The sequence below is a fragment of the Bombina bombina genome, chromosome 3 (assembly GCF_027579735.1).
Source record: "Bombina bombina isolate aBomBom1 chromosome 3, aBomBom1.pri, whole genome shotgun sequence".
Classification (NCBI taxonomy): domain Eukaryota; kingdom Metazoa; phylum Chordata; class Amphibia; order Anura; family Bombinatoridae; genus Bombina; species Bombina bombina.
This window is the reverse complement of record NC_069501.1, coordinates 1,014,109,979-1,014,132,912: the sequence shown is the minus strand read 5'-3', so window position 1 is coordinate 1,014,132,912 and position 22,934 is coordinate 1,014,109,979. Positions and strand designations below refer to the sequence as shown.

The 22,934-nt window shown below is 41.5% G+C and overlaps 1 protein-coding gene across 1 annotated transcript in view; it reads right to left on the bottom strand.

The window, feature by feature from the left end:
• MBD6 (methyl-CpG binding domain protein 6) overlaps positions 1 to 22,934 on the bottom strand; it is a 358,975-nt gene that overhangs the window by 110,109 nt on the left and 225,932 nt on the right. Inside the window, exons 7-10 of the mRNA XM_053708189.1 lie at positions 18,521 to 20,215; positions 17,626 to 18,329; positions 9,067 to 9,256; positions 6,856 to 7,034 (exon numbers count right to left, since the gene is read on the bottom strand). Coding sequence (XP_053564164.1) covers positions 6,856 to 7,034; positions 9,067 to 9,256; positions 17,626 to 18,329; positions 18,521 to 20,215 — 2,768 coding nt within the window. The remainder of the gene's footprint in view (positions 1 to 6,855; positions 7,035 to 9,066; positions 9,257 to 17,625; positions 18,330 to 18,520; positions 20,216 to 22,934) is intronic.

Here is a 22,934-nt window from a genome sequence, read left to right as displayed (position 1 = left end):
CTGACAGTTTAAAATGTTGCATCATTTTATTTTAAAGCAAAGGGGAAATGAATAAGCTGCTGAAATAGAAAAGGCAGCCTTACTTTCAGTTTAAACTTGTATTGTTTTATCAAGTAAATATGTGTGAGAAAAGAAAGCCTAAAAAAACCCATAAATTATGCTTACCTGATAATTTCATTTCCATCGAGGGGAGGAGAGTCCACGGCTTCATTCATTACTGTTGGGAATTAAGAACCTGGCCACCAGGAGGAGGCAAAGACACCCCAGCCAAAGGCTTAAATACCTCCCCCACTTCCCTCATCCCCCAGTCATTCTGCCGAGGGAACAGGAACAGTAGGAGAAACATCAGGGTATAAATGGTGCCAGAAGATAAATTAAATTTAGGTCCGCCCATCGGAGATACAGACGGGAGCCGTGGACTTGCTTCTCCTTGATGGAAATTCAATTATCAGGTAAGCATAATTTATGTTTTCCATCTAAAGGGGAGGAGAGTCCATGGCTTCATTCATTACTGTTGGTAAGATATACCCAAGCTCTAGAGGACACTGATTGAAACCGGGAGGGTAAAAGGCAGACCCTAATCTGAGGGCACCACAGCCTGCAAAACCGTTCTCCCAAAAACGGCTTCAGCAGAAGCAAAAATGTCAAATTTGTAAAACTTTGTAAAAGTGTGTAAGGAGGACCAGGTAGCCGCCTTACAAATTTGCTCCATAGAGGCCTCATTCTTGAAGACCCAAGACGAAGCCACAGCTCTAGTTGAATGAGCCGTGATCCTCTGAGGAGGCTTATGTCCCGCTGTCTCATAGGCCAAGTGAATAAAGGTCCTCAACCAAAAGGACAAAGAAGCAGAAAAGGCCTTCTGCCCCTTGCGCTTCCCTGAATACACCACAAAAAGAGATGTAGACTGTCTGAAGTCCTTTGTAGCCTGAAGATAGAACTTTAAGGCACGAACCACATCTAGGTTATGAAGTAACCTCTTCTTAGAAGAAGAAGGGTAAGGACACAAAGAAGGAACAACTATTTCCTGATTGATATTACGGTTAGAAACCACCTTGGGAAGAAAACCCAAACCAGTGCGAAGCCTTATCCACATGAAAAACCAGATAAGGGGGCTCACATTGCAAAGCAGCAAGTTCAGAAACTCTGCATGCCGATGCAATGGCCAACAGGAAGAGAACCTTCCAGGACAGAATCTTAATGTCAATGGAATGCATAGGCTCAAACGGAACCCTCTGCAATACCTTAAGGACCAAGTTTAAGATCCATGGGGGAGCAGACTGTCTAAAGACAGGCCTCATTCTAGACAGAGCATGAACAAAAGATTGTATGAAAGGGAGCTCAGCGACTCTCCTATGCAACAAGACTGATAATGCCGAACTCTGTCCCTTTAAGGAACTAGCGGGCAAGACCCTTTTTCAAACCGTCTTGGAGAAAGGACAGAATCCTGGATACCTTCATCTTATCCAAAGATATCCAAGCTTCTCACACCAGGACAAGCAAGTCCTCCACACCTTATTGTAGATGTGATGAGCGACTGGCTTCCCCATCTGAATTAGAGTATCAATCACACTTTCAGAAAAGCCTCTCTTGGCCAAGACTAGGCGTTCAATCTCCACGCAGTCAGCCTCAGAGAATCGAGATTTTGATGCTGAAAAGGGCCCTGTTCCAGCAGATCCTTGCAACAGGGTAACCTCCACGGCGGAGAGGATGACATCCCCACCAGATCCGCAAATCACGTGCTCCGCTGCCACCATGGAGCAATCAGAATGGCCAAAGCTTGTTCCTGTTTGATGCGTGCCACTACACAAGGTAGAAGTGTAACGGTGTAAAAATGTAAGCTAGGCTGAACCCCCAAGGCACCGCTAAGGCATCTATTAGCTCTGCCTGGGGATCCCTGGACCTCGACCCGTATCAGGATAGCTTGCAATTGAGTCTGGGCACCATGAGATCTATCTCCGGCGTTCCCCACCTGAGACAAACACTTCGGGGTGAAGAGACCATTCCCCCGGATGGAAGGATTGCCTGCTAAGAAAGTCTGCTTCCCAGTTTTCCACACCTGGAATGTGAATCACCGAGAGCGAGCAGCTGTGGGACTACGACCACTCCAAGATCCGAGACACCTCCCTCATAGCTAGGGAGCTCCTCGTACCCCACTGATGGTTGATGTAAGCCACCAAGGTAATGTTGTCGGTCTGGAATCTGATGAAGCTGAACGACCCCAGAGGAGGCCATGCCTTCAGAGCATTTTAGATTGCTCGGACGTCCAGAATATTAATCGGAAGGAGAGACTCCTCCCGGGACCATTTTCCTTGTGCCATCCTGGCACCCCAAACAGCTCCCCATCCTGCCAGACTCGAGTTCGTGGTCACAATCTCTCAGGACAGTCTCAAGAAGGATGTCCCCATGGACAGTTGCTCCAGACGGATCCACCAAGTGAGGGAGATCCGAGTCTGAGCATCCATGGATATCTGCTGTGATAGATCTGAATGATTGCCGTTCCACTGTCTCAACATTGCACAATTGAAGAGGTCTGAGATGGAACCTGGCGAATGGAATGACGTCTATGCTGGAAACCATGAATCCGATCACCTCCATACACTGAGCCACCGAGGGGCTTGAGGAGGACTGAAGGGCAAGACAAGAGGATACAATCTTCCTGCGTTGATGGTCTGTGAGAAATATTTTCATGGACATAGAGAGTCTATTATCATGCCCAGGAACTCCACCCTGTTGCTGGGAACCAGGGAACTCTTTCCTGAGTTGATCTTCCAACCGTGAGATTGGAGCAAAAGAAGAAGCGCCCTCGAATGATCCTCTGCGAGACTGAGCGACAGCGCCTGAACTAGGATGTTGTCTAGATAGGGCGCCATAGCAATGCCCCTGGATCTGGCCACCACAAGTAGCGCCCCCAGAACCTTCATGAAGACTCTCTGGGCCGTCGCCAGGCCAAAGGGAAGGGCCACAAACTGAAAGTGTTGGTCCAGAAACGCAAATCTCAGGAACTGGAAGTGGTCCCTGTGAATTTGCACATGAAGGTAAGTGTCCTTCAAGTCTATAGTTGTCATGAACTGTCCTCTTGAACTAGGGGCAGAATAGATCTGATTGTTTCCATTTTGAACCCTCACACATTCTAAAAAGGCTTCTCTCTTTTCCGGTCTTGAAGACAGGCTGGATAGGAGGAATCTGCCCCTGGGCGGATTGGATCTGAAACCTATCCTGTAACCCTGGGCGACAACATCCAGACCCCAAGTATCCTGAACGTCCTGCAACCAGGCTTCTGAGAAGAGAGATAATCTGCCCCCTACTTGGTCTGGAGACCGGTCGGGGGCCGCCCCTTCATGATGATTTTGTCTCGGCAGGCTTCTTGCTCTGCTTAGACTTGTTCCAAGAATGAGCCGGTTTCCAAGTTCCCTTGGACTGGTCTGCTTTTGCTGCAAAAAGTAGATAATTTAGGCTTAGCCTTCTTATCCTGCGGTAGGAAAGCTCCCTTACCTCCCGTAACCGTGGATAAGATCGAATTCAATCCTGGACCGAACAAAATCTTTCCTTAAAAAGGCAGGGACAACAGCCTCGGCTTAGAGGTCATGTTCGCAGACCAAGACTTTAGCCACAGAGCCCTGCAAGCTAAAACGGAAAAACCTAACACCTTAGCGTTCAGGCGAATAATTTGCATATTGGCATCACATATGAAAGAATTGGCGATCTTCAGCGCCTTAATCTTATCCTGTATCTCATCGATGGAAGTCTCCCCTTCGACCATTTCACACAGGGATTCACACCAATATGTGGCAGCTCCGGCGACCACGGCTACAGCCGCTGACGGCTGAAAAACAAACCCTGTGTGTTGAAACATTTTCCTTATGTTTCCAATTTTTTATCCATGGGCTCTTTGAACGATGAACTATCCTCGAGGGGAATAGTTGTCTGCTTTGTGAGCGTGGAGATAGCACCTTAGGGACAGTACCCCACAGCTCAAGCTGAGAGTCCGGGACGGGGAACAGTTTCATAAAGGAAGAAGAAGAACCTAATCGCTCCCATTCATTCTTAATAATATTTGCCATCTTAACAGGTACCAGGAAGGCCTGAGGCACCACCCTGTCCTCATATACCTTATCAAGCTTAGGAATCACAGGTTCTTCTGGAAGTTTCGGTTCTGGAAATTCCAGAGTAGCAAGCACTTGTTTCAGCAAAAAGCGCAAATTTTCCATCCTAAACCTAAAGTCAGGCTCTACCACAGTCGGAGGTTTAGATAACACGGACTCCGATCCAGAAGGGACATCCTCTGAAGAGTCGCAGAGTGGGCCTTGTCATCGTATAACGCCTCAGATATTTTCACAGGCGTAGACAACCCATGGGTCGGGCCGCCATGATATGCCCTACGCTTGCGCTTAGCAGAACGTGGTAATGCATGGATCACTTTCGATACCGCCGTTTACAGTTGATCCGCAAAATCTGACGGCTAACGAATCTCTCCCGCAGGAGTAATGGTTGTTCCCTGGGGCGCTGCATGTGCAATTGGAGATAGACGCAGGGAACGCACCTCACGGGATGGGGACCCCTCAGAGGTGGACGGCTCAGTAGTACTAGACATCCCTTTGCTCTTAGATGTCGTAACTTTATTAAGACATGTGGAACATAGTTGAGCAGGCTGATCTACCAGAACCTCCTCACAATAAACACAGGAATGAGACCTTTATAAAGAGGGCGAGCCCTCTAACGCGTCAGAGTCCTCCATAGCTTGCAATGTTATTAAGGACTAGAATTACTTAATAAATAGGCACCTTTATACCTCCAATGGCCGGGGCACTTACCACCTCCTATGACCCGGACTACAGAAATCGCTTTGTCTCCTGCGCCGCTGATCAACAGAGGAAGAGAGATAACCACAACCGGTCAACATGGAATGCCCGGCAGGACCACCCCTGCCTAAGGAGAAAACGCGGCAAAAAAATGTCACCAAGTTCCACACATTGCCAGAGCCTCATCTCGCACATAACGCAGCAATGACACAATAAACAATATCATGTATAAACCCCCCTGTTCAATAATCCCCTTACTAGGAATATTAACCCTTGATTTTTTAAAGATAAAAGGCGTCACACTGTGACCCTGTCTTCCGTGTTATCATTATGTAATAAAAAAATGAAACGATCTTACCATAATCTACGCCGTGGAACAGGAACGCGGCTCTTCAAGTGTGACAGGTTAGTAGCTTCGCTCCTAACATGGACTTGAGCGTAAAAAGCAGGCAGCGAAACTAGTCAACGCTGATTGCTTGTGGAGCTGTTGATATGAATCGGGATGGTTTCGCAGAAAGACTCTCCCTGCATCTCTGGACTTTCGCCCAGGCTCTCACTGAAAGGCTGACAGGACTACTTAAAACTCCAGTCCCAATGCAAAGAGTAATACCCTCTATAAGAGACGACTACGATCTTCGGCACTTCTCTGCCGTCCTCCTGTGACGAAAGGCACAGAATGATTGGGGGATGAGGGAAGTGGGGGAGGTATTTAGACCTTTGGCTGGGGTGTCTTTGCCTCCTCCTGATGGCCAGGTTCTTAATTCCCAACAGTAATGAATGAAGCCGTGGACTCTCCTCCCCTTTAGATGGAAACATTTTACCCTTTCTTTTTAAAAGAGTTTAAATGTTAGTCTCACACATGCTACAGTGCCTACTTCATGCCCCAGTGTAACCCATACAACAGGATTATCTATGGCCCAATAAAAAAGCAGTGTCTTTTAATTTGTTAAGTGCATGGTCTCCCCAACTGGAAGAAAAATCACTTACCTGCTCCACTGTCTGGCATGTAGACAGTTACAAGGAATGAGAAGACACAGTTCTTTACAGAGACCTTTGAAAAAGAAAGAACAGAGTAGTCAACTCTGGCTTTTTAAACTAGGGCAGCAATTGTTGGAAAACGCAGTAAGTACCTCTTTACAAGTTCCTAAATGCTTTAAAGCCACCACTACCTGACTGCAAGGAATGACGTGGAATACGGCTATACCACAAAATTTGCTTGTAGATGATATCAAATTTTTTCTTCAGACACCTAAACTTCACCTCCTCCATGCACCGAAGGCAAAGAGAATGACTGGGGGTTGTGGGTAAGGGAGTGATAACTAACAGTCAACTGTGGTGCTCTTTGCCTCCTCCTGTTGGCCAGTAGTGACATTCCCAACAGTAATTACTCAAGCAGTGGAATCACCATATCTTATTAACGAAAACTAGACATCAGGGGTAAAATTCTAAAAGCTATGGCATGATTTGTCAAGCCCCGCCTTACTTAATAAATAATGCCTAAATGAAAAGGTTCAATGGAACTTATGTTTTGGCTTTTCAGTTTCTCTTGGGTAGAAATGGTTAGATGGGATCAAACTGATATATTTCAAAAGTTTTTCTCTGTGAAAGGTCCAAGTTGGTTTAGCGAAAAACAAACAACAAAAAACACACCCTAAAATGCTCATAAAATGGATTTCAACAGGTCAGAATTAGTAATAAACAGTCTTATTTGCAGCATTAATTCCATTTTAAACTTAAAACTCCAATAGTGAATTATAGCATCAATGTTCACTGAAGGAGATATGTTATAGACTGAATGAGGTAAAAAAAATGGACGAAAACATGTGATGTGGGACTGTAAAAGCCAGGAAGTCAGCTGACTGAGAGAATGTTATACACTCTGGCTGAATGTTCAGCATAACTAAGTACTGCAGCATTAAATGCCCAGGAGGTTTGCAAACCACAAAACATTTATATGATTAGTAATTCATTAATGTCTTTAACTGGTTTACCTAAGGAAAGGAAAGCTGAATATTACAAGTAAATAAAATAAGAAAATAACTGAGTATTATGTCACCTGGTGGTTTGTGCGTTGTCCTTGCATAACCGACTGACCCTGTAACATCTGCATCCCTAGGACTCCTGGTAGTGAGGGGAAAAATGACTGCTGGTTTGGGAGTAGGGTCTGTGCTCCCAAAAGAGTTTGGAGACTCTGCATCTGGGCATTAGCATTTGTATTCAGTGCTGCAAGGTCTCCTGGGGCAATACAAAATTAGTCAATCACATTTTAGTTAGATCATAGAAACTATCTGAAGTTTAAACAAAATAAAATACATTTAACCGTATACTACATTCCTGCTTTGGTATATACTATTATACAACTTCAAGAGGGAGTTTGTTATTAAATTTAAAGTATGACTACAGACATTTATTGTGCCTCAGTGTTTATTGGACAATTATTGCCACATGATCCCTCTCTCAGAAACTGTAGTCCTATACATGTTGAATTTTGCAATTTTAATTTAATACAGTAAAAAAATGAGATCAGGTTGCAACAACCACAGTTAAAAACAGATGGAAGGATAGCAGATTACACTGTGTGCTCCCATAGATCGCAATGTAAATATATATGTACAAGTGCGGATAATACTTGTACCCCATATGAATATATACATATATATTTGTGTTAATATGTGTATATACACATAGTAACACATAAATATATATATATATATGTATATAATCATATACATATATATTTACATTACAGTCTATGGGAACACACAGTTCCCATAACCCGCAATGTAAAAGTCACTTTTCAGTGCTTTTTTTTAATTCTAACTCCCCACTTCCACCAACTTTAAAGCCCCAAAACTATAATGCCCTCTATTTTGAGGGCATTTGGGGAACTTTAGGAAAATTAACCAGAGATCTTATCTGGTTAATTTTCTGAGCGCTAATTGCTACAGCTTTGTTAATTATCCCAAATTTGCCCTTTTGCAGGAGCGTGATAATTTAGAGCTCCACGTGTAATCTAACCCTAAGAGAGATGGGAGACATAGGCCTAGTTTCCATTGAGGTGGTAAATTGTGGAAACTGGTGATAAAAACCTATTAAAGTCTATGGAGATTTTTTAAGTTACCACCTCAATGGACAACTAGGTCATAGTGTGTTTGCAAGTAGCCTAAAGCTCTACTACAGTGCTGAAAATGACCATGCACATAAAATGGAACAGACTTTTAATATTTGAATTTAAACTCAAATTTGAATTAAAAAGCACTTTAACTTGAATATAAAACACAACCACCAACTAATTTATACACCACAAAATGTAGGGTTCAGTGAACCAAAGCTGAATTTACGCTCTATCATTTGCCAAGTTCAGTTTGTTTGTTTTTTACAATGCAGCAGTGCAAAACCAGGGAATTAGTACAATAATATCATTTCCGACCTTGTAGGCACCTGCAAAAGCAAAATGATGTTTTGGAAAATGTTAATCAGGTTTTGCATCACACTTTTAAAGAGCAATAATATCTCTTTACAAAAAAAAAAAAAAATCATTCCATTTAAATTTAATTCTGAAATTACATGAGCTTATTCATTAGTGCATGTTTATCTATGTGATTAACATCTTTTGCGGAGGTTTATGTCCTGCATGGGAAGTACCCCCGCCACTGGCCGTGTCCCCTTTATAGGGGTTAAACACAGTCCCCAAGATTCAGTAATGCAAAATGTTTAACAGATTACAGCATGTAATTGAATTGTTTTAGAATGTTCCTTTAAAGGGGCAGTCAAGTAAAAAAAACAACTTTCATGATTGAAAGAGGGCATGTCATTTTTAAGAACTTTCCAATTTAGTTTTATCACCAATTTTGCTTTGTTCTCTTGGTATTTTTATTTGAAAGCTAAACCTAGGAGGTTCATATGCTAATTTCTAAGATCTTGAAAGCCGCCTCTAAGCTGAATGCATTTTGACCACTAGAGGGCGTTAGTTCATGTGTTTCATATAGATAATATTGAACTCATTCACATCAATTTACAGAGGAGTGGGCACTGATTGGCTAAAATGCAAGTCTGTCAAAAGAACTGAAATAAGGGGCAGTCTGCAGATGTTTAGAAACAAGGTAATTACAGAGGTAAAACGTGTATTATAACGGTGTTGGTTATGCAAAACTGGGGAATGGGTAATTAAGGTATAATTTATCTTTTAAAACAACAAAAATTCTGGTGTTGACTGTCCCTTCAAGAAAATTTATCAAACAGGTTGCAGCCTAAATTAGAATCTTACCTAACAATCCAGCAGTAAGCAGAGGGTTAAGCAGAGGTGGCATCAGAGAGTTAAGCCGGCCAGTGGGAGCCTGTGATTGCTGGAGATGGAATGGGCTGTGTGGATCGGATGTAGATTTCCCCTCTGGTAAGGCAGAGTTAGTGGTTGTGGTAATGGAGGCAGATGCAGCAGAGGTTGTACTGATGGCGTTCTGCATTAATAAAAAACATACGTTTTATAAAACACTGAAAGCCTGTTTATATATTGTCTGTTAGAGTTAAAGGGAAATAAACTCCTACTTTGAAATGTTAAGGATCCTTGTAATGAAAAGTTACATGCTTTCATTTGTTAAAGAGGATGTTATTTTATCACTATCGAACGGCAAACACATGTTTAAAGGGACACTAAACCCAATTTTTTTCTTTAATGATTCAGATAGAGCATGCAATTTTAAGCAACTTTCTATTTTACTCCTATTATATTTTTTTCTTCGTTCTCTTGCTATCTTTAGGAGCTGGCCCATTTTTAGTTCAGAACCTGGGTTATGCTTGCTTACTTGGTGACTAAATGTAGCCACCAATAAAGCAAGCGCTATCCAGGGTGCTGAACCTAAAATGGGCCAGCTCCTAAGCTTTACATTTCTGTTTTACAAATAAAGATAGAAAGAAAAATGTATAATAGGAGTAAATTACAAAGTTGATTAAAATTGCATGCTCTTTCTGAATCATGAAAGAAAAAAACATAATTTATGTAAGAACTTACCTGATAAATTCATTTCTTTCATATTAGCAAGAGTCCATGAGCTAGTGACGTATGGGATATACATTCCTACCAGGAGGGGCAAAGTTTCCCAAACCTCAAAATGCCTATAAATACACCCCTCACCACACCCACAATTCAGTTTAACGAATAGCCAAGAAGTGGGGTGATAAAAAAGTGCGAAAGCATATAAAATAAGGAATTGGAATAATTGTGCTTTATACAAAATCATAACCACCACAAAAAAAGGGCGGGCCTCATGGACTCTTGCTAATATGAAAGAAATGAATTTATCAGGTAAGTTCTTACATAAATTATGTTCTCTTTCATGTAATTAGCAAGAGTCCATGAGCTAGTGACGTATGGGATAATGACTACCCAAGATGTGGATCTTTCCACACAAGAGTCACTAGAGAGGGAGGGACAAAATAAAGACAGCCAATTCCTGCTGAAAATAATCCACACCCAAAATAAAGTTTAATGAAAAACATAAGCAGAAGATTCAAACTGAAACCGCTGCCTGAAGTACTTTTCTACCAAAAACTGCTTCAGAAGAAGAAAATACATCAAAATGGTAGAATTTAGTAAAAGTATGCAAAGAGGACCAAGTTGCTGCTTTGCAAATCTGATCAACCGAAGCTTCATTCCTAAACGCCCAGGAAGTAGAAACTGACCTAGTAGAATGAGCAGTAATTTTCTGAGGCGGAGTTTTACCCGACTCAACATAGGCAAGATGAATTAAAGATTTCAACCAAGATGCCAAAGAAATGGCAGAAGCTTTCTGGCCTTTTCTAGAACCGGAAAAGATAACAAATAGACTAGAAGTCTTTCGGAAAGATTTAGTAGCTTCAACATAATATTTCAAAGCTCTAACAACATCCAAAGAATGCAACGATTTCTCCTTAGAATTCTTAGGATTAGGACATAATGAAGGAACCACAATTTCTCTACTAATGTTGTTGGAATTCACAACTTTAGGTAAAAATTCAAAAGAAGTTCGCAACACCGCCTTATCCTGATGAAAAATCAGAAAAGGAGACTCACAAGAAAGAGCAGATAATTCAGAAACTCTTCTGGCAGAAGAGATGGCCAAAAGGAACAAAACTTTCCAAGAAAGTAATTTAATGTCCAATGAATGCATAGGTTCAAATGGAGGAGCTTGTAGAGCCCCCAGAACCAAATTCAAACTCCAAGGAGGAGAAATTGACTTAATGACAGGCTTTATACGAACCAAAGCTTGTACAAAACAATGAATATCAGGAAGAATAGCAATCTTTCTGTGAAAAAGAACAGAAAGAGCAGAGATTTGTCCTTTCAAGGAACTTGCAGACAAACCCTTATCTAAACCATCCTGAAGAAACTGTAATATTCTCGGTATTCTAAAAGAATGCCAAGAAAAATGATGAGAAAGACACCAAGAAATATAAGTCTTCCAGACTCTATAATATATCTCTCTAGATACAGATTTATGAGCCTGTAACATAGTATTAATCACAGAGTCAGAGAAACCTCTGTGACCAAGAATCAAGCGTTCAATCTCCATACCTTTAAATTTAAGGATTTCAGATCCTGATGGAAAAAAGGACCTTGAGACAGAAGGTCTGGTCTTAACGGAAGAGTCCACGGTTGGCAAGAGGCCATCCGGACAAGATCCGCATACCAAAACCTGTGAGACCATGCCGGAGCTACCAGCAGAACAAACGAGCATTCCTTCAAAATCTTGGAGATTACTCTTGGAAGAAGAACTAGAGGCGGAAAGATATAGGCAGGATGATACTTCCAAGGAAGTGATAATGCATCCACTGCCTCCGCCTGAGGATCCCGGGATCTGGACAGATACCTGGGAAGTTTCTTGTTTAGATGAGACGCCATCAGATCTATTTCTGGAAGTTCCCACATTTGAACAATCTGAAGAAATACCTCTGGGTGAAGAGACCATTCGCCCGGATGCAACGTTTGGCGACTGAGATAATCCGCTTCCTAATTGTCTATACCTGGGATATGAACCGCAGAGATTAGACAGGAGCTGGATTCCGCCCAAACCAAAATTTGAGATACTTCTTTCATAGCCAGAGGACTGTGAGTCCCTCCTTGATGATTGATGTATGCCACAGTTGTGACATTGTCTGTCTGAAAACAAATGAACGATTCTCTCTTCAGAAGAGGCCAAAACTGAAGAGCTCTGAAAATTGCACGGAGTTCTAAAATATTGATCGGTAATCTCACCTCCTGAGATTCCCAAACTCCTTGTGCCGTCAGAGATCCCCACACAGCTCCCCAACCTGTGAGACTTGCATCTGTTGAAATTACAGTCCAGGTCGGAAGCACAAAAGAAGCCCCCTGAATTAAACGATGGTGATCTGTCCACCACGTTAGAGAGTGTCGAACAATCGGTTTTAAAGATATTAATTGAGATATCTTTGTGTAATCCTTGCACCATTGATTCAGCATACAGAGCTGAAGAGGTCGCATGTGAAAACGAGCAAAGGGGATCGCGTCCGATGCAGCAGTCATAAGACCTAGAATTTCCATGCATAAGGCTACAGAAGGGAATGATTGTGACTGAAGGTTTCGACAAGCTGTAATTAATTTTAGACGTCTCTTGTCTGTTAAAGACAGAGTCATGGACACTGAATCCATCTGGAAACCCAGAAAGGTTACCCTTGTCTGAGGAATCAATGAACTTTTTGGTAAATTGATCCTCCAACCATGATCTTGAAGAAACAACACAAGTCGATTCGTATGAGATTCTGCTAAATGTAAAGACTGAGCAAGTACCAAGATATCGTCCAAATAAGGAAATACCACAATACCCTGTTCTCTGATTACAGACAGAAGGGCACCGAGAACCTTTGTAAAAATTCTTGGAGCTGTAGCTAGGCCAAACGGCAGAGCCACAAACTGGTAATGCTTGTCCAGAAAATAGAATCTCAAGAACTGATAATGATCTGGATGAATCGGAATATGCAGATATGCATCCTGTAAATCTATTGTGGACATATAATTCCCTTGCTGAACAAAAGGCAAGATAGTCCTTACAGTTACCATCTTGAACGTTGGTATTCTTACATGACGATTCAATATTTTTAGATCCAGAACTGGTCTGAAGGAATTCTCCTTCTTTGGTACAATGAAGAGATTTGAATAAAACCCCATCCCCTGTTCCGGAACTGGAACTGGCATAATTACTCCAGTCAACTCTAGATCTGAAACACAATTCAGAAATGCTTGAGCTTTTACTGGATTTACTGGGACACGGGAAAGAAAAAATCTCTTTGCAGGAGGTCTCATCTTGAAACCAATTCTGTACCCTTCTGAAACAATGTTCTGAATCCAAAGATTGTGAACAGAATTGATCCAAATTTCCTTGAAAAAACGTAACCTGCCCCCTACCAGCTGAGCTGGAATGAGGGCCGCACCTTCATGTGGACTTAGAAGCAGGCTTTGCCTTTCTAGCTGGCTTGGATTTATTCCAGACTGGAGATGGTTTCCAAACTGAAACTGCTCCTGAGGATGAAGGATCAGGCTTTTGTTCTTTGTTGAAACGAAAGGAACGAAAACGATTATTAGCCCTGTTTTTACCTTTAGATTTTTTATCCTGTGGTAAAAAAGTTCCTTTCCCACCAGTAACAGTTGAAATAATAGAATCCAACTGAGAACCAAATAATTTGTTACCCTGGAAAGAAATAGAAAGTAGAGTTGATTTAGAAGCCATATCAGCATTCCAAGTTTTAAGCCATAAAGCTCTTCTAGCTAAAATAGCTAGAGACATAAACCTGACATCAACTCTGATAATATCAAAAATGGCATCACAGATAAAATTATTAGCATGCTGAAGAAGAATAATAATATCATGAGAATCATGATGTGTTACTTGTTGCGCTAAAGTTTCCAACCAAAAAGTTGAAGCTGCAGCAACATCAGCCAAAGATATAGCAGGTCTAAGAAGATTACCTGAACACAGATAAGCTTTTCTTAGAAAGGATTCAATTTTCCTATCTAAAGGATCCTTAAACGAAGTACCATCTGACGTAGGAATAGTAGTACGTTTAGCAAGGGTAGAAATAGCCCCATCAACTTTAGGGATTTTGTCCCAAAATTCTAATCTGTCAGACGGCACAGGATATAATTGCTTGAAACGTTTAGAAGGAGTAAATGAATTACCCAATTTATCCCATTCTTTGGAAATTACTGCAGAAATAGCATTAGGAACAGGAAAAACTTCTGGAATAACCACAGGAGCTTTAAATACCTTATCCAAACGTTTAGAATTAGTATCAAGAGAACCAGAATCCTTCTTTAAGTAAAGAACGAATAAATTCCATTTTAAATAAATATGAAGATTTATCAGCATCGACCTCTGAGACAGAATCCTCTGAACCAGAAGAGTCATCAGAATCAGAATGATGATGTTCATTTAAAAATTCATCTGTAGGGAGAGAAGTTTTAAAAGATTTTTTATGTTTACTAGAAGGAGAAATAACAGACATAGCCTTCTTTATGGATTCAGAAACAAAATCTCTTATGTTATCAGGAACATTCTGCACCTTAGATGTTGAGGGAACTGCAACAGGCAATGGTACATTACTAAAGGAAATATTATCTGCTTTAACAAGTTTGTCATGACAATCAATACAAACAACAGCCAGAGAAATAGCTACCAAAAGTTTACAGCAGATACACTTAGCTTTGGTAGATCCAGCACTAGACAGCGATTTTCCTGTAGTATCTTCTGACTCAGATGCAACGTGAGACATCTTGCAATATGTAAGAGAAAAAACAACATATAAAGCAAAATTGATCAAATTCCTTAAATGACAGTTTCAGGAATGGGAAAGAATGCCAAAGAACAAGCTTCTAGCAACCAGAAGCAATAAAAAATGAGACTTAAATAATGTGGAGATAAAAGCAACGCCCATATTTTGTAGCGCCAAATCAGACGCCCACATTATTTGGCGCCTAAATGCTTTTGGCGCCAAAATGACGCCACATCCGGAACGCCGACATCTTTGGCGCAAAATAACGTCAAAAAAATGACGCAACTTCCGGCGACACGTATGACGCCGGAAACGGAAAAGAATTTTTGCGCCAAAAAAGTCTGCGCCAAGAATGACGCAATAAAATGAAGCATTTTCAGCCCCCGCGAGCCTAACAGCCCACAGGAAAAAAAGAGTCAAATTTTTGAAGGTAAGAAAAAAATGATTAATTCAAATGCATTATCCCAAATATGAAACTGACTGTCTGAAAAATAAGGAAAGTTGAACATTCTGAGTCAAGGCAAATAAATGTTTGAATACATATATTTAGAACTTTATAAACAAAGTGCCCAACCATAGCTTAGAGTGTCACAGAAAATAAGATTTACTTACCCCAGGACACTCATCTACATGTTTGTAGAAAGCCAAACCAGTACTGAAACGAGAATCAGCAGAGGTAATGGTATATATAAGAGTATATCGTCGATCTGAAAAGGGAGGTAAGAGATGAAACTCTACGACCGATAACAGAGAACCTATGAAATAGACCCCGTAGAAGGAGATCACTGCATTCAAATAGGCAATACTCTCTTCACATCCCTCTGACATTCACTGCACGCTGAGAGGAAAACCGGGCTCCAACTTGCTGCGGAGCGCATATCAACGTAGAATCTAGCACAAACTTACTTCACCACCTCCATCGGAGGCAAAGTTTGTAAAAACTGAATTGTGGGTGTGGTGAGGGGTGTATTTATAGGCATTTTGAGGTTTGGGAAACTTTGCCCCTCCTGGTAGGAATGTATATCCCATACGTCACTAGCTCATGGACTCTTGCTAATTACATGAAAGAAAATTGGGTTTAGTGTCCCTTTAATTGTTGGTGTTTGAGCGCAAAATGCCACAGACCCAATCACTAGCGTTGGTCACACAAGCCGAGTGCTGCTGATTGGCTCAGTGGTAGTTTCTTATATGAACTAGAGCAGGTTATTCTTTGCTACTATAATGCCCCCTTAATTATGAATAGTAAATACTTTGCAACATAGTTCTATAATTCATTTTGCCTGTAACCATTTTAATTGTGTTTTTTACACTTCCCTGAGAGAGGCTGAAGTGCATCCTGCAGGATTCATGACCCTGAGCTACAACTTTCTACACAGCTCCTATATATCTATATTTAATTGGCCAATGCAGGGGGTTAGGAATGTGTGCTCAAAGACTGCAGATGTTTAAAATGTTTATATTATATTTGTATTATTATTTTAAATCTTTTTCAGCACCATGCTTAATCGCTGATATTTTCTCTGCATATAAAAACAGGAGGTTTATGTCCCTTTAAGTGTACCCTAGCTCTAATAGCAAATATAATTTTCCCCCTTTAATATAATTGCACACACAGCTACTGCAAAGACAAATTAGCCTGTACTGTAGTATACATACAAGTACACACTGTATTTTTCTAAACATAGAACCTCTAAACAAGATTGTCAAAACAGCATTTGTTTGACTAGGAAGAGAAGCCATGATGCAGTTGTTTCCAGCACACTGACAAGCTATTACTCGCCTATGTAAAGATAGCTATAAGATGTGGTAAAGTTAATGAATATCTTTTTTTAATGATTCAAATAGATCATGACATTTTAATCAACTTTCTAATTTACTCCTATTATTAATTTGTTTATGTTCTCTTACTATCTTTATTTACAAAGCAGGAATTTGATGCATAGGAGCCGGCCCATTTTTGGTTGAGAACCTGGGTTGTGCTTGCTTATTGGTGGGTAAATGTCAGCCTCCAATAAGCAAGCACTATCCATGGCGCAGAACCTAAAATGGGCTGGCTGCTAAGATTTACATTCATGATTTTCAAATAAAGATGACAAGAGAACGAAGAAAATTTGCTAATAGGAGTAAATTCGAAAGTTGATTAAAATCGCATGCTCTATCTGAAAATAATAATAATGAATGAATAAATCTAGGAAACCAGAATATATACATGATGTAAACGCGGGAAACGTCACTTGAATAACACAACATATATATCAGGGTGGATAAAAATCAATGATTGTTTTTAATAAAAAAAAAATGTAAAAAATAATCTGAGTTTTGTTATTTAAATCAGATTTTTGAAAAAATAAATTTAATGATTCTATTCACAATCTCATGCTCTCCCAGAGGTTTTTGTCACATTATTTTGGGTTATTTTTCTAGCTTGATATCCCATATTATTGGTTTTGTAGTTCTCAAAAATGTGAATTTGTATCTGCAGAAAAAACATGTCCCTTCTTCACGGCACGTGAGGAGGGAGGGGCAAGCATTACAAATTAAATATAATGTTATTGTAGTTAAATATAACTATTTAAATTCTTAATATTAAGGGAATGGTTATTGTTAAAGTAATCATTTTTCTCCTTCCAATAAAGTACAGCTGAAAAGTTGAGCAAATATGAATGATTAACCTATTAAACTGGAGATAGTTCACCTCCAAATAATTTCAATGATCTATATATTCATATCTAATTATATATAACCAAATAAGTAATGGTCTGATATAACTGGAAAAATAATCTGAAAAGTTATTATTCTAAAAATGAAAACTATGATGTTAAACAATTTAATTTAAAACAAATTCACCCCGATATAAATAAATTTATATATATATATATGTGTGTGTATATGTGAAAAAAAATATATATATTTTGTTCACTGCTTCTAATAGGTAAATAAGTCAAATTTGTCTCACTCCTGTGAAAAGCGTATGCATTCCTGCATTAAAGTATGCAGTTTCACAACTCTTTATTTACACTTCCCCAAATAAATGTATTTGCACTGAAATGTCCTACTTAGTTACCTGTCCTTGGCAGGTGGATGAGTCAACAGCCCCAAGACTGGCAGCCAGAAGTGCTGAGTTTAGTGCCAAAAGAGCAGATGAGGCAGAGACAGGAGGGAAGAGTAGTGACTGGAGCGAATTGTCCGTGAAATTCTCAGGCACGGCTAAGGGAGCTTCGGTTTTCTCAGTTGTGTCAGTTGGTGCTGTGGATAGAGAGTCCAAAAGTGGAGCTAAAGATGACAGGAGGTTGCTTTGTTGTTGGTTCTGCTGTGATATGTCAAGTTGTGGAAGTCCAAGCCCCCCCAATGGTAATAGGGGGTTATGTAAAAGAGATGCCATTAGCAAAGTCTGAAGAGCGTTGCTCTCTGGGTCTCCCACAGCTGAAGGCAAGGCTAGAGGTGGGTTCTGGAGCCCCAGGAGGCCAAGGTCTGCATTACCCAGCAAAGATGAAGATAGCAAATTGAACAGACCTTGATTCAGAAGCTGTTGGTGCTGGTTCAAGCTGAGGGAGAGTGGCAATGACCCCAGCAGTGCTAAGTTCAACAGAGCAGGGGAAGCAGCAAATGGCAGGACCTGCTCCTGGCCCAAGAAGGAAAAGCCGTCTCCAGCAGGGCCCAGTGGGCACTGTAACTCACTGCTGCCTTCACTGTTGTTGCTCGGAGCCAGGCTGGGAGCAGGTGAGGCCTTTGCAACCGGGGATTGGTTGGGTCGAAAAGTTGAAGAAGCTAAAACAAAAAGAAAGAAAAATAAATGAATACATGAAAAATTGTTTAATTATAACTATAATGACTAAGAAAAGCATTGTAAGCAGCATAGATGATGATGAAATAAAGTGAGGTTTAGTTGTAATGTCTACAGAAAAAAAGCAGGAAACAAGACATTAATATAAAACAACTGTAGACATTGTCATACACACCAGGATTTGTTACAATGGGGGTTGAAGGTAACTTCAGTGGTAATGTAGTCCCTGAGTTCTGCTCTGTAGCTGTCTGGACTAGCTGTCCTACAAGGCCAAGAAGATGGCTGCTGAGGTCCTGGGAAGCAGGTGAGAGGCTGGGATTTTTGCTTTGGCTTGGGGATTCCACAACTGATGGGTTAGATGTTTGAGTAGATAAGAGGGTATGACCAGCAGCTAAGTGTGAATGAAAAACTTTGGATTTTCCCACATCATCTTCAAGCAGTACCCCAATCCCTGCCAGTTTAGATATGCCAGGGTTAAATTTAGCATGTCCACTAGGACTAGTGGGTGGAAGTAACTGCCCACTAGTATCATGTGGACTAATATCAAGGCCTGGAGAATTCCTCTGTCTTTTACGCTTCATCATTACATCTTTTCTCTGGGAGGAAGTCCTGCTAGGGATTCCCCGACATTCGTGTGTGCCAGCAGTGGAAAGCAAGGTGTTTGGGTTCAGCAGCCGACTTGGTAAAGTGCTTGGGGCGGTGGCTTCTGGTTTGGTTTGATTTGCCATTTGAGCCTTGGCGGCTGCTGTAAGAAGGCTACTGGCTGGAAAGGAGGCATTAGTTTGCTGGCCTAAAATGCATCCAAGGGGAAAACCCAATAATCCTTGTGCTGCTCCCAAAGACACAGGTGGTGTTGTTTTATTGCTTTGGTGGGTTAAGGCATGGCTGGCATTTGAGGAGGATCCCAGGTGACTCTGACCTAATGGAGGAAGGCCTTCAAGTATTGCTTTTGGACTAGGGGGAACAGAGCGTTTAGGAGAGTCAACAGGCCGTGGAGATCTAGAACTTGACCTACAAGGGCCAGGGAAGTGCTCAGATGAAGCAGAGGAGTGGCGAGAACGCTGAGGGGATGGTTCAACACTGCCAGCTGGAGAGGAAATGGAGGACATCGATGACCTAGTAGTGGAAGGAGATGTCAGAACTCCCCCCCTAGAGAATGCAGAGTAGTGTGTAGAAACCACTGGAGAACAGCGATTTCCAGGATTATGATCAGAAAGTGGGTGTGGGTTCATTATAGGAACCTGAGAATGGATGGGTGGTGGAGAGTTCAGTGGGTGATGCTTTGGACTAGGTGGCCTGCAATAGCTGGAGTCCAAAATGCCAAGTGGATCCTTTTCAGGGAAGGCAAATGGCCGTCGTGGACCCTGAGAAGATTCATCTAGTGTTCTGGGGAAGGTGCCACCTGGCACAAAACTACAAGAGCTTAGAGGCAAGGACTTGGGGGACAAATTTTGAAGTTCCTGACTGCACGAAGGGTATGTCAATCGGTTTTGGGAAGACTTAGGTTGTGTAAAAGAGATAGAGCACAGCTCATGGGATATGGCTTGTTGAGTCCTGGGATACATCTCATAACTACCATTTGATGGTATTTGACAGTTCCTTAAAGCATGGGGCTCACCCAGGGATGTCCCTTGCTGCCTGGGAACAGCAGTTCGATTACTGGGACGGTGTACAGAGTACCTTTCTCCTGGACTGGTAGCAAAGGGGTCTGGCTTGTGATCTAAGCCTTTATCCACAGGGTGGTGTGCAGGCAAACTGTGAGTTTTTTCCATCATAAGTTTGGTGAAAATGTCAGGATCCAGAGAATAGGGATGCTGTCCCATCTTTGGGCTAGTGGATGTTCCATGAAAGTTTTGAGTGGAGGCACATCCTGCAAAAAAAGCAAGTGTCAGATGTGTCAAAATCAAATATACCCTTAATTAGAAAATGATCAAGCAGAATGGCATTATGCCTGTAACTTCTTACATCTACAAATCATTCTCATCACCTTAAAAACAAGCACACATTTTATCTAATAAAATTCCATGGTTTCATTAAAATGAAGTAAAGTAAGATCTTAAAAAAAAAGTTTTGCTATTGGGGAATGACTAAAATTTCACAGAAGTAACTTTTTTAACTGTTTTTGTTATTTTTCTTTTACCAGCTGAACTATTATTGTAACTTAAACCTCACAGAAATGTAGAACAGGCTAACAGAGTGAAAGCAACTTAAGTAGACAGGATGGTATGCTTGGCTGCAGAGCTAGCAATTTATCTACTACTAGGAAATATATGTGCTGCATGCATTATTCAATTTTAAACCAAGTAAGGGTTTGTGAGTAAATAAAGCTGTGACCTTAAAGTGAATGTAAAAACATAATTTATGCTTACCTGATAAATTTATTTCTCTTGTAGTGTAGTCAGTCCACGGGTCATCCATTACTTATGGGATTATATCTCTTCCCCAACAGGAAGTTGCAAGAGGATCACCCAAGCAGATCTGCTATATAGCTCCTCCCCTCACATGTCATATCCAGTCATTCGACCGAAACAAGACGAGAAAGGAGAAACCATAGGGTGCAGTGGTGACTGGAGTTAAATTAAAACATTTTGAACTGCCTTAAAAGACAGGGCGGGCCGTGGACTGACTACACTACAAGAGAAATAAATTTATCAGGTAAGCATAAATTATGTTTTCTCTTGTTAAGTGTAGTCAGTCCACGGGTCATCCATTACTTATGGGATACTAATACCAAAGCTAAAGTACACGGATGAAGGGAGGGACAAGGCAGGAACTTTAAACGGAGGGAACCACTGCCTGAAGTACCTTTCTCCCAAAAATAGCCTCCGAAGAAGCAAAAGTGTCAAATTTGTAAAACTTTGAAAAAGTGTGAAGTGAAGACCAAGTCGCAGCCTTGCAAATTTGTTCAACAGAAGCCTCATTTTTAAAGGCCCAGGTGAAAGCCACAGCTCTAGTAGAATGAGCTGTAATTCTTTCAGGAGGCTGCTGTCCAGCAGTCTCATAGGCTAAACGTATTATGCTACGAAGCCAAAAAGAGAGAGAGGTGGCCGAAGCCTTTTGACCTCTCCTCTGTCCAGAGTAAACGACAAACAGGGAAGACGTTTGACGAAAATCTTTAGTTGCCTGCAAATAGAACTTCAGGGCACGGACTACGTCCAGATTATGCAAAAGTCGTTCCTTCTTTGAAGAAGGGTTAGGACACAAAGATGGAACAACAATCTCTTGATTGATATTCCTGTTAGAAACTACCTTAGGTAAGAACCCAGGTTTAGTACGCAGAACTACCTTGTCTGAATGAAAAATCAGATAAGGAGAATCACAATGTAAGGCAGATAACTCAGAGACTCTTCGAGCCGAGGAAATAGCCATCAAAAACAGAACTTTCCAAGATAACAGCTTAATATCAATGGAATGAAGGGGTTCAAATGGAACGCCTTGCAGGATATTAAGAACTAAGTTTAAGCTCCACGGCGGAGCAACAGTCTTAAACACAGGCTTAATCCTAGCCAAAGCCTGACAAAAAGCCTGAACGTCTGGAATTTCTGCCAGACGCTTGTGTAGAAGAATAGACAGAGCAGAAATCTGTCCTTTTAACGAACTAGCGGATAAGACCTTTTCTAAACCCTCTTGTAGAAAAGACAATATCCTAGGAATCCTAACCTTACTCCATGAGTAACTCTTGGATTCGCACCAATACAAATATTTACGCCATATCTTATGGTAAATTCTTCTGGAAACAGGTTTCCTAGCCTGTATGAGGGTATCAATAACCGACTCCGAGAAGCCACGCTTTGATAGAATCAAGCGTTCAATCTCCATGAAGTCAGTCTCAGAGAAATTAGATTTGGATGGTTGAAAGGACCCTGAATTAGAAGGTCCTGCCTCAGAGGCAGAGACCATGGTGGACAGGACGACATGTCCACTAGGTCTGCATACCAGGTCCTGCGTGGCCACGCAGGCGCTATCAGAATCACTGATGCTCTCTCCTGTTTGATCTTGGCAATCAGTCGAGGCAGCAGCGGAAACGGTGGAAATACATAAGCCATCTGGAAAACCCAAGGGGCTGCTAGAGCATCTATCAGCGCCGCTCCCGGGTCCCTGGACCTGGATCCGTAATGAGGAAGCTTGGCGTTCTGGCGAGACGCTATGAGATCCAGATCTGGTTCGCCCCAACGAAGAATCAGTTGAGCGAAGACCTCCGGATGAAGTTCCCACTCCCCCGGATGAAAAGTCTGGCGACTTAGAAAATCCGCCTCCCAGTTCTCCACGCCTGGGATGTAGATTGCTGACAGGTGGCAAGAGTGAGACTCTGCCCAGCGAATTATCTTTGAGACTTCCAACATCGCTAGGGAACTCCTGGTTCCCCCTTGATGATTGATATAAGCCACAGTCGTGATGTTGTCCGACTGAAATCTGGTGAACCTCAGAGTTGCTAACTGAGGCCAAGCTAGAAGAGCATTGAATATCGCTCTTAACTCCAGAATATTTATTGGGAGGAGTTTCTCCTCCTGAGTCCATGATCCCTGAGCCTTCAGGGAATTCCAGACTGAGCCCCAACCTAGAAGGCTGGCGTCTGTTGTTACAATCGT